This window comes from Grampus griseus (assembly GCF_964374135.1).
Source record: "Grampus griseus genome assembly, chromosome: 8".
NCBI classification, from domain to species: Eukaryota; Metazoa; Chordata; class Mammalia; order Artiodactyla; family Delphinidae; genus Grampus; species Grampus griseus.
The window spans coordinates 8,947,832-8,960,482 of NC_139002.1; the positions used below are offsets into that span (position 1 = coordinate 8,947,832).

The following is a 12,651-nucleotide window of genomic DNA, read 5'->3' on the forward strand; positions in this document are numbered from 1 at the left end:
CAAAAACTGTCACATCAAGACACATCAAGAACTGTGGCAGGAAGGTAATAGGAGGGATAAATACTTCCATCTCAATCCGTATGTATGTGTGTGTGTGTGTGTGTGTGTGTTCTCTTCTCCAATCTTCCATTGGCTAAACACAATCTAAAGCCAACCCCAACCAGCACTCAGGTGATCAACTCAAGAGAGATCATCCTTCTGGGGTCCAGGACCAAAAGGAAAAAAGGCTGATTTAGAGAGTCAAACAAAAAATAACCAGCTAATCACACCTCACTGTCAAGAACACTTTAAAAAGAGAGTAGATAGATTTTTAAATTTATTACATAGAGTATATGTTATTTTGGTAATATGAGTTTTTAAGGTAGGGCAGAGAGCCCCAATATACCATGGTGCATGAGCCTTCACACTACAATTTGCCATGGGTTGCCAGAGGTCCAACCTGCTTGATCGGGAGACATGAGAACCTCAGAGCACAACACATTGTGATGAATCATGGATTGTTTCTGAGGTTCTAGAATCCCAGACTCTGTGGCTCAGCACTGGGAGCTTCTGCTCACAGTCTTTTTCACGGCTCTCGGGTGCCCCGCACCAGGGTGCCCTCTCTCCCAAAATCCAGATGAAGAAATGTCTTCTACTAGTGAGTCTGTATCTGCTTGGATCTGCCAGAGGTAAGTCCTCTTGTCTTGGTTCTGGGTGGACATGTAAGAGGCACCTTTAAGGCATTTCAGCCCTTGAAGAAGGAAGGCCAGTATCTTAGTTACCCAAACTAATCTAACTCAGAATTAGGAGTAGCTGAACAAGTTCAACTCTGAGAGCTACTGAACCGGTGGTGGGTTCCTCCTAGTTATGGCTTCACCATCAGAGACTGGCTTAGCACAGTCTCGTTCCTAATACTTTCAGCCACTTGACATTGTATCTGATGCTCTGTGAAATGAGAAGATTGGTCTAGGGGTTCTGCAGAGGTCCAATGAAGGTTTGCTCCCGTGAACTGAGTGTAGGGGATCCTTGTGTAGTTAATGTAGGAGGAGAGACATGAGGGGATGGGAGTGTGGTATGCCTGGAAAGTCATCCGAGAACACAGCATGGCTCTGGGCCAGAGACCTTACAAGCCACTCTTTCATTGGTCTATCCATCCAGTGGTATTTCCTCTTTCAGGACCCCCATTCAGGGTGGGCTCTATTCCCTCCTTCCTCCTACAGGAGAAGTGAGAGGCCATGAGCTCTGAGCTGTCTATTAAATGACAAAGTGTTTTCTGTAATGTCAGTTCTCAGAGATTTTGTCTTTTGCTTTCTTAGCCTTTCAAAAGTTGACTGAGAAACGTAGCTACATAGCTACCAGATGGTAGTATGTCCTAGCCACTTTGTGAGGCAGTGAGTCATAAACTATAAGCATGACAAAGAAATTAGTGTGTTTTTCAAGCCTCCCTTCCGTAACAGAAATTTCTTTATTAAAACTTCTGTTAACTTTTGAAGGATCAGTCAAGAAGATGATATTTCTATAACAACTTTTTAAAATTAAAAATTCCTTAAAGCCTTAGTAAATCTTACCTTTCCTTTATCAACGTATTCTAATGCTAGCCTTTTGAAAGTTATTGATTGTAAGGTCTTCAAATCACTCAGAATACATACATACATACACACACACACACACACACAAATATATATATTTGCAGGATTCTTACAGAGCTAGAGTATTTTGGGGACTTAGGCCTCAAAGATCCTGTAATTCAGCTTTTGGCTAGGATTAATAATTTAGTCATTATAGTCTACTCACCGCCCTTCTCTAGGTTACTCAGTCTAAATCAGTTACTCAGTCAAAGAGTAATAATTTTTAAAAAAAGTAGTAATCAAATTGTCTGCTTGGTGCTACACTTAATAAAATGAAAGTTGTACTTAAGGATATTTGTCTGACAGCCACTAATAAGCTGGATTAAATGTAGAAGAGAGTGGTCAGAACAGAACGACCAGCTAAGAGTTTTGTAATTCCAAATGCAAGGTCAGGAGGAGGGAAAACTAAAATTAGCTGAGCACTTGAGCAACGGACTAGGCACTTCACAGTTTCTCTTATTGAATACTCATGACAACTCCGTAAAGTAGGTGTAAATGATATGTCACAAGGAATCTCAATTCAGGGATATAGAAGTAAAGATTGTTTTTATCTTAATAATTAACAGCAACTTGGCTTTGTGTCCCCAACTCACATGGATTGGGGTTGAGTGTGTGAAAGAACATGAACTTGCCAAGTAAAGGTGTCTTAGTGCCTTCTGGTAATTTTTGTGGGTTCATTAGATATTTGTCATCTCTAGCTTAAAATTTATCTTGTCCAAAGTTTAAAATCTTCCACCCTCAGTTTCAGCTAGAATTACTCAGCTACTGAAACAATTTGCTTTCTCTCCCCTTTGTATCTCCATGCTTACCTTTCACCCACAGAGGAACTGGAGGGAGGCTAGTGGTGGACTTCTGATTACATGAATGATGGGACATTGATTTCCTGATGTTGGCTCTGTCAGGGAGGCACAGTGCTTTTGGTGCTGGGTGAGGAGGCCCCCATGTGCCCACTCAGGGTACACAGATCCACACAAATGTTGTGGATCTTAAAATTCTTCCCTTCAATCACAGAGGTGGTCTCTGTGTTTCCTTAACACCCCTGTCCTTCATGGTCTCCCAGGTAATTGGTTGACTGCATCCAACATCTGCAGTATCTTCAGAGCTTGACCTAGGCCCCCAGAAACCTAGGAACCCCACAACATTAGCCTTGCTCCATAGGAAAGAACTCTTTATCCAGACGTCCTCTCTCACCTTTACCATCTCTCTTCTGTTATTTCTCCATCCCAGGAGCATCAGGTCAATCTGATGAGCTTCCTGGCTTTCTGGACCATCAAGCTTCAGTTCAGCAACCTTCAGGTGACTACTTTTCACTTGAAAACCCTTCAGATGGTGAGGCTTTATATGAGACTTCTTCAGGCGAGAACACTTTGAGTGAGCATGGTTCAAGTGAGCACACTGCGGTTGAACACGCTTCAAGTGAGCATGCTGCAGGTGGGCATGCTGCAGGTGAACACGCTTCCAGTGAACAACCTTCTGGTGAACAGCCTTCGGGTGAAAAGACTTCTGGTGAACGGCCTGCAGGTGAACAGCCTTCAGGCATCCCGCCTTCAAGCACAATTTCAGGTGAGCCACATTTGGATGGGTGCCCATCCTTGACTTCAGGTGGGAAGTAGGTAACACATACAGAAAACCAATTTTAAGGAGTTTAGAAGAAAGAATAGTTCCTACACTTCACAAACAGCTCTCCCAAAGAGAGCTGTTTACATTTTACATCTCTTTACATTTCTTTACAATAATCCCAGGTGGCAAGATCCAGGTTTTGTGGGGCCCTTTGGAGGTTAAACTGTTCAGAGGGCCCTCTTTAAGAAAAACTAAACAAATATAAAAGTACCAGCAGTCTCTCCAACTTCACTCTATGTAAGAAATTGTGAATACAGATGCCCACAGCTCCCCTGGAAGGGGCTCATGGAAGAAAACTTTGGTGAGCTTCATGCTAAATCTGCCTCTTAACAAACTATGTCAAAATGCTTTGCAAACCCTCTAAAGAGATGTCCAGCAGTGGAGCTGGTAGATCTTGGTTTTCATGTTTGAACACGGTGTCAATGGAAATAATAAACAATCAATAATAATAATAGAAAAGAGTTTTATTTGAGCCAAAGTGAGGACTACAGCCCAGAAACCAGCTTCCCAGATTACTCTGAGAAACTGCTCTGGAGGAGCAGAGTTTTCAGCACAGTTCTATATCTTGTCAGAACAAAGAACATTAAACAAGTCAGGGATACATTTCTTCAAGGTTAAAAACAAACAAACAAACAAAAAGACCAGCACATACATGTACAGTATGGCCTTGGCACCTGGGAAGGGAGTTTTATCATCAGTGGAGTACTGGAACTGGCATCCCATGAAGAGGGGTATTTAATCTTTATTTTTAACATGGACATTTTTTACTTCTGGTTAATGTGACCTTTTCTCTAATAATTAAAGCAGTTGTTCAATAGGCCACAAAGAGGCTGTTTTAGTTAGCATAAAATTCAAGTTAACTAATGTATAAGCCAGAATAACTTCTCCATACCTCATTCAATATGTGAACATTTCTTTCATCAATGGAAAGTAAAGCATGCTGACACTTTTGTCTGTTAGATCCGGAAATAAGTTCCCAGGACAACTGCAATTCTTTGGCTCTTACTCAAAAGGGGTTCTTCAAGGAAGGAAAGCAAGATCCAAGTTTTAATGTCTCAAGTTATTACCAGACATAGACACTTTATATTTCACCCCATTACATACGTAGCAGTATTCCAAATTTTCAGACGAGAGAAGTTACATCATCCGGCTAGAAAGTAGCAAACCTTGGATTCAAACTTAAGTCTGACTCCAAAGCCCATATTTTTTCCACTTTATGCTTCCTTAATTAGAGAATTGGCAGTGGAGGTAGAGAGGCAATATGGAATCGCTTCAAAGAGACTGTGCTTTGTGACAAACTGACCTGACTGAAGGTCACTTTGAGAATAGAGAATTGATGTAATGTTTGCAACATTACAGCATTCTAACACAGCTTATTAATCAGTCAGATTTCACTGCAAGTGTTTGTGCCTTGTGATAAGTGAGAGTATGATGGGGAGTAGGAAAGGGAGCCAGTCACATGAGGAGTTCTATTGCTCCTATTGAGTTAGACACGGCAGAAGGGCATCTAATGATAAATGTCCGGGAAGCCACTGGGTGATGAATTAGAATAAAAGTCAGTACTAGAGAGATAAATGTGGGATTCATCACTAATGAAAATCATAAATGAAGCAATAAGAATGAAGGCATTTCCTTTGGCACAGAAGAGAAAATATGCTCTTTCAGACACAGAGCCCTCACATCCCTAACAAGAACCAGGAAATGAAATGTGTTGTATCCACCTACTTGTTGCCCATCATCCCTCCCCAGATGAGTGACTCAAGGCTATACAACCTGGATCCTAAGGTTATTTCATCAGGCTGATCTTAAATTTTCAGGCCCAGTATTAAATTGCCACACATGCTCTTATATGAATGACCAAGGAATATGTCTTCAAGGAGAGGGAGTCTGTTCCACTCAGAATTCCCAGCAGTGCATGTTAAAGAAGATCTTTGAAGGTATGTGGGGACTTCATGAGCCAGTCTTTGCCAGAGAACACATCAACCAGCTTGAGTACTGATGGGGAGGAGATAGGGTGGCAGGGGCCGAGGAGGGAACAAGCTGTGATTCCCCAGAAACTTGGAGATCCAGGAGAACCTTATCCTTTCAAGAATCAAGAGCAGAATTCCAGCTATTGAGGGAGAGGCCCTTCCCAGCAGGCTTACGATGTCTTAAAAAGAGGCAGGGAGATTGGCTGTCTCTTCCTATTAAAGAAATGTGTGGGTTGCCCCTTGAGACATTGACAGTAAGCTCAGGAATGTGTCTATCTTGTTCATGGCTATATATTCCTAGCACTTAGCACAATGTCCAGCCCATGGTAGGCATTTAGTAAATATTGAATACATGAGTTAAGTAATAAACAGTTGTCCACCAGTCTGTGTTCACAGGTTGGCAGACCTGTATATGTGTCTTCCTACACCTCTCTACCCTTACACTCAGTCCTCATCCTCAAAATAAGGGATCTTGGTTACTTCCATCCCATGAACTTCCCTTGTGGTTTGTCTGGTCCCTCACTAGAAAGAGTGGGCAACTGATCAGGGGAAGGGCCCAGAAGAAGCAGATGGAAGGGAGGAAGGAAAGAATATACAAGTTGGAGGACCTGGTCGTGCCTACATAGGGACACTGGGAACCATGGATGAAAGCTAAGATTGGAGGAGGAAGCTTTCTGCTCATTACAGTCTGCCTCTGCTTCTTTCAGGTGGAAAACTTCAATTCATTGTCCAGGGCTGTGAAAGCATGTGCCCATCCATGAACCAATTATCCCGTGGAACCAGGATGCAAGTTATATGCTGTCGGAATCAATCTTTCTGCAACAAGGTCTAGAAGCCTGTGCCCTTGCTTCCTGCTCTGAGTCAGGCAGCAAAAGTCCTCCATCACTCTACTGGACTCAATTTATATTTACTTTCTTCCCCAGTCAAAAACTAATCACATCTTCCTCTGCCTGACTATCAGACAGGAAGTTCAAATATCTTTCCTCTCCTATCCATGCCCGGTTACACATTCTTCTCTGGCCTCCAACTTCCCTATCCCCTTACCCCATCTCTCAACATTCCTTTCTTTTTCAATAAATTCCACATGATTAAAGAATATAGACTCCAGACAGAGTCTTTTCCCATCAACCAGGGGCAGGGTCACTCTGAGCTTCCTTCTGCTCCACACAATAAAGTAGATCCATTTTATTTCTTTATTTTTCCTTTTTTTTTTTTTGAATTTTATTTTATTTATTTTTTTATACAGCAGGTTCTTATTAGTCATCCATTTTATACACATCAGTGTATATAGGTCAATCCCAATCTCCAATTCATCACACCACCACCACCCTGCCTCTTTTCCCCTTTGGTGTCCATGTTTGTTCTCTACATCTGTGTCTCAATTTCTGCCCTGCAAACTGGTTCATCTGTACCATTTTTTAGGTTCCATATATATGCGTTAATATACGCTATTTGTTCTCTTTCTGACTTACTCACTCTGTATGACAGTCTCTAGATCCAGCCACATCTCAACAAATGACCCAATTTCGTTCCTTTTTATGGCTGAGTAATATTGCATTGTATATATACACCACATCTTCTTTATCCATTGATCTGTCAATGAGTATTTAGGTTGCTTCCATGAACTGGCTATTGTAAACAGTGTTGCAATGAACATTGGGGTGCATGTGTCTTTTTGAATTATGGTTTTCTCTGTGTATATGCCCAGTAGTGGGATTGCTAGATCATAAGGTAATTCTATTTTTAGTTTTTTAAGGAACCTCCATACTGTTCTCCATAGTGGCTGTATCAATTTACATTCCCACCAACAGTGCAAGAGGGTTCCCTTTTCTCCACACCCTCTCCAGCATTTGCTGTTTGTAGATTTTCTGATGATGCCCATTCTAAAAGGTGTGAGGTGATACCTCATTGTAGTTTTGATTTGCATTTCTCTAATAATTAGTGATGTTGAGCAGCTTTTCATGTGCTTCTTGGTCATCTGTATGTCTTCTTTGGAGAAATGTCTATTTATTCTTCTGCCCACTTTTGGATTCGGTTGCTTGTTTTTTTAATATTGAGGTGCATGAGCTGTTTATATATTTTGGAGATGAATCCTTTGTCCGTTGATTCATTTGCAAATATTTTCTCCCATTCTGATGGTTGTCTTTTCATCTTGTTTATGGTTTCCTTTGCTGTGCAAAAGCTTTGAAGTTTCATTAGGTCCCATTTGTTTATTTTCGTTTTTATTTCCATTACTCTAGAAGGTGGATCAAAAAAGATCTTGCTGAGACATGTCAAAGAGTGTTCTTCCTATGTTTACCTCTAAGAGTTTTATAGTGTCCGGTCTTACATTTAGGTCTTTAATCCATTTTGAGTTTATTTTTGTGTATGGTGTTAGGGAGTGTTCTAATTTCATTCTTTTACATGTAGCTGTCCAGTTTTCCCAGCACCACTTACTGAAGAGACTGTCTTTATTCATTGTATATCCTTGCCTCCTTTGTCAAAGATTAGTTGACTATAGCTGCGTGGGTTTATCTCTGGGCTTTCTAACTTCTTCCATTGATCTATGTTTCTGTTTTTGTGCCACTACCATATAGTCTTGATTACTGTAGCTTTGTAGTATAGTCTGAAGTCAGGGAGTCTGATTCCTCCAGCTCCGGTTTTTTCCCTCAAGACTGCATTGGCTATTTGGGGTGTTTTGTGTCTCCATACAAATTTTAAGATTTTTTGTTCTAGTTCCGTAACAAATGCCATTGGTAATTTGATAGGGATTGCATTGAATCTGTAAATTGCTTTGGTTAGTATAGTCATTTTCACAATATTGATTCTTCCAATCCAAGAACATGGTATATCTCTCCATCTGTTGGTATCTTCTTTAATTTCTTTCATCAGTGCCTTATAGTTTTCTGCATACCGGTCTTTTTTCTCCTTAGGTAGGTTTATTCCTAGGTATTTTATTCTTTTTGTTGCAATGGTAAATGGGAGTGTTTCCTTAATTTCTCTTTCAGAATTTACAGCATTAGTGTATAGGAATGCAATGCATTAATTTTGTATCCTGCAACTTTACCAAATTCATTGATTAGCTCTAGTAGTTTTCTGGTGGCATCTTTAGATTTCTCTATGTATAGTATCATGTCATCTGCAAACAGTGACAGTTTTACTTCTTCTTTTCCAATTTGTATTCCTTTCATTACTTTTTCTTCTCTGATTGCTGTGGCTAGGATTTCCAAAACTATGTTGAATAATAGTGGCGAGAGTGGACATACTTGCCTTTTTCCTGATCTTAGAGGAAATACTTTCAGTTTTTCACCATTCAGAATGATGTTTGCTTTGGGTTTGTCACATATGGCCTTTATTATGTTGAGGTAGGTTCCCTCTATGCCCACTTTCTGGAGAGTTTTTATCATAAATGGGTGTTGAATTTTGTCAAAAGCTTTCTCTGCATCTATTGAGATGATCATATGGTTTTTCTCCTTCAATTTGTTAATACGGTGTATCACATTGATTGATTTGTGTATATTGAAGAATCCTTGCAACCCTGGGATAAATCCCACTTGATCATGGTGTATAATCCTTTTAATGTGTTGTTGGATTCTGTTTGCTAGTATTTTGTTGAGGATTTTTGCATCTATATTCATCAGTGGTATTGGTTTGTAATTTTCTTTTTTTGTAGTATCTTTGTCTGGTTTTGGTATCAGGGTGATGGTGGCCTTGTAGAATGAGTTTGGGAGTGTTCCTTCCTCCACAATTTTTTGGAGGAGTTTGAGAAGGATGGGTGTTAGCTCTTCTCTAAATATTTGATAGAATTCACCTGTGAAGCCATCTGGACCAGGATTTTTTTTGTTGGAAGATTTTTTTTTTCGGTACGTGGCCTCTCACTGTTGTGGCCTCTTCCATTGCGGAGCACAGGCTCTGGACACACAGGCTCAGTGGTCATGGCTCACAGGCCTAGCTGCTCCACGGCATGTGGGATCTTCCTGGACCGGGGCATGAACCCGTGTCCCCTGCATCAGCAGGCAGACTCTCAACCACTGCACCACCAGTGAAGCCCTTGTTGGAAGATTTTTAATCACAGTTTCAATTTCATTACTTGAGATTGGTCTGTTCATATTTTCTATTTCTTCCTGGTTCAGTCTTGGAAAGTTATACCTTTCTAAGAATTTGTCCATTTCTTCCAGGTTGTCCATTTTATTGGCATAGAGTTGCTTATAGTAGTCTCTGAGGATGCTTTGTATTTCTGCGATGTCTGTTGTAACTTCTCCTTTTTCATTTTTAATTTTATTGATTTGAGACCTCTCTCTCTTTTTCTTGATGAGTCTGGCTAACGGTTATCAATTTTGTTTATCTTCTCAAAGAACCAGCTTTTAGTTTTATTGATCTTTGCTACTGTTTTCTTTGTTTCTGTTTCATTTATTTCTGCTCTGATCTTTATGATTTCTTTCCTTATGCTAACTTTGGGTTTTGTTTGTTCTTCTTTCTCTAATTCCTTTAGGTGTAACGTTAGATTGTTTATATGAGATTTTTCTTGTTTCTTGAGGTAGGCTTGTATAGGTATAAACTTCCCTCTTAGAACTGCTTTTGCTGCATCTCATAGGTTTTGAATCATCGTGTTTTCATTGTCATTTGTCTCTAGGTATTTTTTGATTTCCTCTTTGACTTCTTCAGTAATCTCTTGGAAATTTAGTAACGTATTTTTTAGCCCCCATGTGTTTGTGTTTTTTATATTTTTTTCCCTGTAATTGATTTCTAATCTCATTGCGCTGTGGTCAGAAAAGATGCTTGATATTGGGGCTTCCCTGGTGGTGCAGTGGTTGAGAGTCCGCCTGCCAATGCAGGGGACATGGGTTCATGCCCCAGTCTGGGAAGATCCCACATGCCGCGGAGAGGCTAGCCCGTGAGCCATGGCCACTGAGCCTGCGCGTCCAGAGCCTGTGCTCTGCATTGGGAGAGGCCACAACAGTGAGAGGCCCTCGTGCTGCAAGGAAAAAAAAAAAAAGATTCTTGATATTATTTCAATCTTCTTAAATTTACTGAGGCTTGATTTGTGACCGAAGATGTGATCTATTCTGGAGAATGTTCTATGCACACTTGAGAAGAAAGTGTAATCTGCTGTTTTTGGAGGGAATGTCCTATAAATATCAATTAAAACTATCTGGTCTATTGTGTCATTTAAAGCTTGTGTTTACTTATTAATTTCCATTTTGGATGATCTCTTCATTGGTGTAAGTGAGGTGTAAAAGTCCCCCACTATTACTGTGTTGCTGTCAATTTCCTCTTTTACAGCTGTTAGTATTGCCTTATGTATTGAGGTGTTCCTATGTTGGGTGCATATATATTTATAATTGTTATATCTTCTTCTTGGATTGATTCCTTGATCATTATGTAGTTTCCTTCCTTGTCTCTTGTAACATTCTTTATTTTAAAGTCTAGTTTATCTGATATGGGTATTGCTACTCCAGCTTTCTTTTGATTTCCATTTGCATGGAATATCTTTTTCCATATCCTCACTTTCAGTCTGTATGTGTCCCTAGGTCTGAAGTGGGTCTCTTGTAGACAGCATATATATGGGTCTTGTTTTTGTATCCATTCAGCGAGCCTGTGTCTTTTGGTTGGAGCAATTAGTCCTTTCACGTTTAAGGTAATTATTGATATGTACGTTCCTATGACCATTTTCTGAATTGTTTTGGGTTTGTTTGTGTAGGTCCTTTTCTTCTCTTGTGTTTCCCACTTAGAGAAGTTCCATTAGCATTTGTTGCAGAGCTGATTTCGTGGTGCTGAATTCTCTTAGCTTTTGCTTGTCTGCAAAGTTTTTGATTTCTCCATCGAATCTGAATGAGATCCTTGCTGGGTAGAGTAATCTTGGTTGTAGGTTCCTCCCTTTCATCACTTTAAGTATATCATGCCACTCCCTTCTGGCTTGTCAAGATCCTGCTGTGAAATCAGCTGTTAACCTTATGGGAGTTCCCTTGTATGTGTTTTGTCATTTTTCCCTTGCTGCTTTCAATTATTTTTCTTTGTCTTTAATTAACTTTTGCCAGTTTGATTACTATGTGCCTCGGCATGTTTCTCCTTGGGTTTATCCTGTATGGGACTCTCTGCCTTTCCTGGAGTTGGGTGGCTATTTCCTTTCCCATGTTAGGGAAGTGTTCAATTATAATCTCTTCAAATATATTCTCGTGTTCCTTCTCTCTTTCTTCTCCTTCTGGGACCCCAAAATGCGAATGTTGTTGTGTTTCATGTTGTCCCAGGGGTCTCTTAGGCTGTCTTCCTTTCTTTTGTTTTTTCTTTATTCTGTTCTGCAGCAGTGAATTCCACTATTCTGTCTTCCAGGTTACTTATCCATTCTTCTGCCTCAGTTGTTCTGCTATTGGTTCCTTCTAGTGTAGTTTTCATTTCAGTTATTGTATTGTTCATCTCTGTTTGTTTGTTCTTTAATTCTTGTAGGTCTTTGTTTGACATTTCTTGCGTCTTCTCGATGTATGCCTCCATTCTTTTTCTGAGGTCCTGGATCATCTTCACTATCATGATTCTGAATTCTTTTTCTGGAAGGTTGCCTATCTCCACTTCATTTAGTTTTTTTTCTGGGGTTTTAACATGTTCCTTCATCTGGTACATAGCCCTCTGCCTTTTCATCTTGTCTATCTTTTTGTGAATGTGGTTTTTGTTCCACAGGCTACAGGATTGTAGCTCTTGCTTCTGCTTCTGCCCTCTGGTGGATGAGGCTATCAAGTGGATGCATTTTTAAACAATTCCATATTCCTCAAAGTTAAGGGGTTCCCCAGGACAGGGACCATGAAGAGGAATGCAAAGTAGGTGTTAACCTTTTAGGAGCTTAAAACAGTATTGCAGATTCTTCTCTCTGACCCCAACCTTTCCATCCCTGTAGATACCATACCCACTTCTACTTATCACGGTGTTCAGAACTCACCCCTTCTTTGGCTCTTGAGAGTTTTCAGTGAAACGTCCACTCTTAACATAATTATAACAATAAAATGACTCCTTTTAATTTATTTGCTACATAAACAGAGCAGGTCATAATTATCTTAATTAAGTCTTTTTCTCACACACAGTGTTATTGGTTCATCTCAGCATAGAGGGGCAGGTGGAAATAGTATAATAATCCCTCTTACTTTGTATTAGTGCTATGTTCTTCAAAGTGTTTTCAGATCTCATCCTCAGAAAAGAGCCCAGAAAGGTAGTCAGGAAAGATAATATCATCCTTAATTTATAAGTAAGAAAGTCTGACATAGAAATGTTTTATTTATTCATACTCCATGTTGTTCCAAACTTGCCATGTTTACAGAACAACAGTGAGCAAGGGCCAGATTTCAAAACCAAATCCAGGGGCTTCCCTGGTGGCACAGTGGTTAAGAATCTGCCTGCCAATGCAGGGGACATGGGTTTAAGCCCTTCTCTGGGAAGATCCCACATGCCGCAGAGCAACTAAGCCGGTGCACCACAACTACTGAGGCTGT

The 12,651-nt window shown here is 40.2% G+C and overlaps 1 protein-coding gene across 1 annotated transcript; it reads left to right on the forward strand.

Annotated features, from left to right (window-relative positions):
* Positions 1–616: 616 nt before the first annotated feature.
* LOC309826635 (acrosomal protein SP-10-like) lies at positions 617–6,029 on the forward strand (the record flags this gene model as incomplete). The annotated part of the gene is made up of 4 exons (XM_082660914.1): positions 617–668; positions 2,835–3,170; positions 5,045–5,164; positions 5,905–6,029. The coding sequence occupies 4 exons, from the start codon at positions 617–619 to the stop codon at positions 6,027–6,029; spliced, it is 633 nt and encodes a 210-aa protein (XP_082517040.1).
* Positions 6,030–12,651: the final 6,622 nt, after the last annotated feature.